The 4697-nt window shown below is 54.8% G+C and overlaps 1 protein-coding gene across 1 annotated transcript in view; it reads right to left on the minus strand.

The window, feature by feature from the left end:
• capn15 (calpain 15) overlaps positions 1-1071 on the minus strand; it is a 21270-nt gene extending 20199 nt beyond the window's left edge. The window contains exon 1 of the mRNA XM_068754621.1: positions 887-1071. Within this exon, the coding sequence (XP_068610722.1) occupies positions 887-1071 (185 nt within the window). The remainder of the gene's footprint in view (positions 1-886) is intronic.
• Positions 1072-4697: the final 3626 nt, after the last annotated feature.

Below are 4697 nucleotides of genomic sequence, written 5' to 3' on the forward strand. Positions count from 1 at the left end.
GGAGTACGCTGAAACTGGGCTCTGACACAACGACTATGTTAATGGGGGGCAAAGGCTTGGACGTCTTTAGTGTCGATAAGGTCCACGGAAAAATCCTTTTTTGAACAGACAATATGAACAAAAAGTCTAAATACTGTATTTGGACGCCTCTTTCTCCGAGGCATAGTCCACATTCTCTTGAAGCTGCAGCGTAAGAAAGTACGGACTACGCTCCAATACGTTGGTAATCCATGGTCGCTAAATCGAGCAAGGCGGGTTTAACATCTGGACCAACCCTGAAGGACTATGTGCACGCCGTGTCTCCCCACCTGAGTCAAATGCTTGTCTTGAGGCCCGGTGCAAAAAAGCATGAGAACGGAATTCATTTTCCAATTACCCTCAGGCTGGTTTTCATTGGACCAGCATTGGTCAGGTCAATCTGTCTGCACCGGCAGTCCCCTCAGTACTTTGTAGAGCGTAGCACACACTGTACAGCCACGCTAAAACGAACTGGGGGGGGGGGGGGGGGGGGGGTTGGTTTACAAATCCGGCTTAGCCAGATTTTGTTGCATCAAAATGCAGGCTTTAATTAGGTAAGTGTTGATGCAACGGGGGGGGAGGGGGGGGGGGGGTCCATCGTGGTGCTGGATCCTCTGTAAGCATTTCTAAATACCTGCTGAGGAGAAAATCGTGTGTTAAAATGAGCAGCACTGAAGAGTTGCTCCAGTTTACCATGCAAAGTGGTAAACCTCAGCCAGGCCACAAAAACAATGCCACTTAGTCAGCTTTCACTCCCAGCTTGAAATGGCAGCATTCCCGTGGAGTCCAAACCCCCCCCCCCCCCACCCCCCCCACTCTGAGCAATGCGCTGGCGCCAGGCAGCTGCAGGTACAGCTTCAGCTCTTACCTGCGCTCGCGGTGAGGCTGCTGCTGCTGCTGCTGACGTGCGATGAAGGTGAAGGTGGTGCCCCACACCGGGCTGCTGTGGCTGTTCCTGAGCCATCCCACGGGGGGCGACGATGGGTACGGGCTGCTGCGGAAGCCATGGTCTGACTCAGTCTCTGCAGTGAGAGACGAGGCTGAGCTCCCCATCACCACAGCAATAGGAAGTCGGTCTATGAATGCACTCAAATTGAAGGGGGGGGGGGGGGGGGGCAGATCAGTTTTGCCCCAGGAGCATAAAAGGAAAGGATCCATGAGATAGACCGATTAGGAAGCCTGGCCATGTGTTCTGATTTGATGCAACGTTCCGCTTCACCAAAACAACACGGTGTGCTTGATATAAAAAAAAATATATATAAAAATGTTGTTCAATACAACGGTACTTTCAAAAAGTTAGAGCAACTTCCATGAGCCACAAGAGAAGAGTCCACAACGCATGAGAACAATGTCTCAGCTCAAACAGCAATCTGATTGGGTGGGGCGCCGATTCCGATTCAGCAGCCGGTCTCAGAGGGGAGAAGATAAAACCGTCTCACAGCAAGGGCTCGTAATTCTCCCGTTCCTCCCGGGTCTTTGGCGGCGCATCTCTCGGGTCTGTGCCGGCTCACGCCTGGTTCCCCGCAGACACGCGTGTGCTCAGCATCTCAGCAGCTGAACCGGACACGGAACCAAAAGCCATCCAAGTCCACTAAGGATGCTGACAGCGTTCAACGGCGAGATGGAAGCCATAAATACATACGGAAAATCGATGCATTTCCTGGGAAGGGCTCGGCAAAGCTACGGGAAATGCTGATATGGCGGAGTCTCATCTTTCAGGCGTCCCAGTCTGACCAACAGCTGCCGTGGAAGTTCACCAGTGGGACGCCCACAGCTGCATTTCACGGCTGTGTTCAAACCCCAAGGGCAGGACGTTTCTCACAGATCTGCCATTCCCAGGATGTGATCTAGACTCTTTGGAGGTAATCCAGATACACGGGCGTTGTTTACGGAGCTTTAAAAACGAGCTGATGCTTTTAGATCTCAGCTGTTCGGGTCAGTTCTGTGGCACATCCGACAAAAAAAAAAAAAAACACCCGAGAGGAAAGTTCCGTTCCGGGTTGCGGCGCCGTGCCCAAAGGCGAGGACAGGAGATGATCCCAGTTTCCGCTGTCAGGGCGCGTAATGACGGAACGATCCCTCCGCCGCGCACGGACAGTCCGGATGATCAACTTTGCGCTGGAATTGATCCGGACTTCCCGAACAGCCTTAGCAAGGCTCCGGTGATTTACGCGCACCCTGATGAGTGCCGGTGAATCCGTGAAATCAAGCGAGGCAGGGAGGTTCACGGAGCCAGAGTCCGCGTAAATGCGCGTGATGACAAACCTCCGCAGCTCGAGCAGCAGCGCAGAGCGTTGCTTCCGGAGGAAGGTGGCCCCGTGCCCGCCCGCACGCACGCCGCACGCACGCGCACGCAGCGGCACGGACGCCAGGTAGAGCACGCGTGCGTGGGGAGCGCGACGCGCACGCCGCGGAGCGGTCGGGATAACCGAAGCGACGCCACGCAGAAAGGAGGAAGTCAATCGCGGATCTCACGGCCGTCCACGGGACCCACTCCAGCCCGCATTCCTCCGGTCTCTCCCCGGCGCGGGGGGGCTACTGATGCCGAGCCTCCCGCCCCGGTCCTCCTGTCGCCGGCGCGTAACGCGAAGCCGCTCCATCCCAGAATGCCCACATTTGAAGGTTCCTTTTTTTTTTTTAAGTTGTTGCTCCTTCATATGTCTTCTTCCCCCCCCTTACCCCTGTGGGGTTCAGATCCCCCCCCCCCCCCCTCCCTCTGATAGGAGGAGCGCAGCAAGCGAGGACGCTTTCCTCTCACAGCGGATTTACTGGAGTGTCAGCAGCAGAGCGCATGCGCGCTGGGCAGGCGTGCAGAGGAGAAATTGGAGGTCTGCCTGCATCCGTGAGACTTAAGACAGACCTCTGAAGCTCACCCAGTGACGTCACACGATATTCTTCCTTTAATGTCCAACGGGGGGGAGGAAGAGGTTCGGTGCCGAAGATGACGATGACAGAAACACTCATCATCGCTCCGCTGTCGCTGCGCATTAGCAACAGAAGCCTTCAAACTTCCACCCCCCCCCCCCCCCCCTCTCTCTCTCTCTCTACTTCTCTGACCTCTTTTGTGATCTCAATCCCGTCTATGAATTCACAACATCCCGAGTGGAAACGGCTCCGACCCGACATCCATCCACCCAAAAACCCGTCAAGCATGAACGAGGCCGACGAGGTCCGACCGCACGCGTTGCTGCTCGATTGATCCGCACAGCGACGCGCAGAGAGAGGCGAGGAACCGGTCGGTCCGGATAACCCGATTCCAGCTTCGATTCCAGAGAATGACACGCCCTGGATATTAGGACGCACTCGCTGCCGCGCACAAACGACTACGTGGAGTAAAACAACGCACGGCTGGAGGCGTCAAAGCGTGTCGGGATCATGTGGAAGCAGCAACGCGTTGACAACAGGAATTCATTCAGAGAGACAAACACACACAAAAGAAAGTAAAGGAGCAAAAGCGGGATGCGCGAGGCTGTTTACGTACAAACAAATACAATAAAATAAACAGACGTGTAAATAGAAGCGACAGAAACAGCCGGCACAGAATGGGCAGTGAGAACTACACCGATATGTGAAACAACAACAACAGAATGTGAACCCGACTCGGCGTCAGAGGGCTGCAGCCCGTTGTTAGGGGCGCACCTGTCCACGGAGACACCTGTCCACGGGGACACCCGTCCACGGGGACACCTGTCTCTTTCCAAGTCAGCCCCCAGAGACACAGCAGCTGGTCCAGTCAGCGCCAAGAGGACAGAGAGGGAGATTGGATTTCATTTTTAGTTCCTCCAAGAACGTAGAAGGGGGGGGGGGGGGGGGGGGGGGGGGGGCAGGGAGGATGTGAGCTGATTTCATGGAACATTTGAAGGTGTAATTTCCACATCGCCCCCCAAAATGCCTTGTTAGTCACAGATATATATATCTATCTATCTTTCCACAGAGGGCATACTCCAAGTGGAACAACAACAACAACAAAAATGGTTCAACAAGTTCAACCTGGAATGAACCCCCCTGAACACCCCGTTCTGCTTCTTTATTTTACCTGTCCTGCTCCCCTGAAACACAAGCAGCAGCAGCAGCAGCAGGGAACGCGCACGATGCTAACTGCGTAATCTGTTTTATAAAATTACGCCGTCCGCGGCTGTGTCGCACACAGCGTGACGTCATTTGTTGTCTTTGTGGACAAGCCGTAAACCCGGCGAAGCCCCGTCCCGGACAACAACATGACGCGCCGGGGACGCCGTCAACAAAGGCACTTTTATCTCAATGGCAGTCGTGTTTGGCTGTTATCACGTCGCCCGTCCGCGCCGCACGTCCACGGAGTCCACGGAGTCCACGTCCAGACGTGTTTTCGTCTTACCTCAGTCGCGTGAAGGGGAATTGCTGCTGTTTTTTTTCCCCCCAGTCGTCTCGTACGTTTAACTTTTCACAGCCATTGAGACGACAAGTTCCTCCCGTGTTGCTCTTTTAGCCTCCGTAGCCTTCTCGGCGCTAGCGGCGGGCGCGCCGCTGCATGTTTCAGGCATCTGTCACGAACACACGCACGTAAAAAAAAAACCAAACACTTTATTTCCACGCCGTCGTGTATTAAACGTGAGCGGCTCGATCTCTGAGGTTTACCTCGAACAGCCCGGGAGGGAACGGGAACCTCCGAAGGAGCTAGATAGCCGCGCGTACGTCACTTC

The sequence above is a fragment of the Brachionichthys hirsutus genome, chromosome 21 (genome assembly GCF_040956055.1).
Source record: "Brachionichthys hirsutus isolate HB-005 chromosome 21, CSIRO-AGI_Bhir_v1, whole genome shotgun sequence".
NCBI lineage: Eukaryota > Metazoa > Chordata > Actinopteri > Lophiiformes > Brachionichthyidae > Brachionichthys > Brachionichthys hirsutus.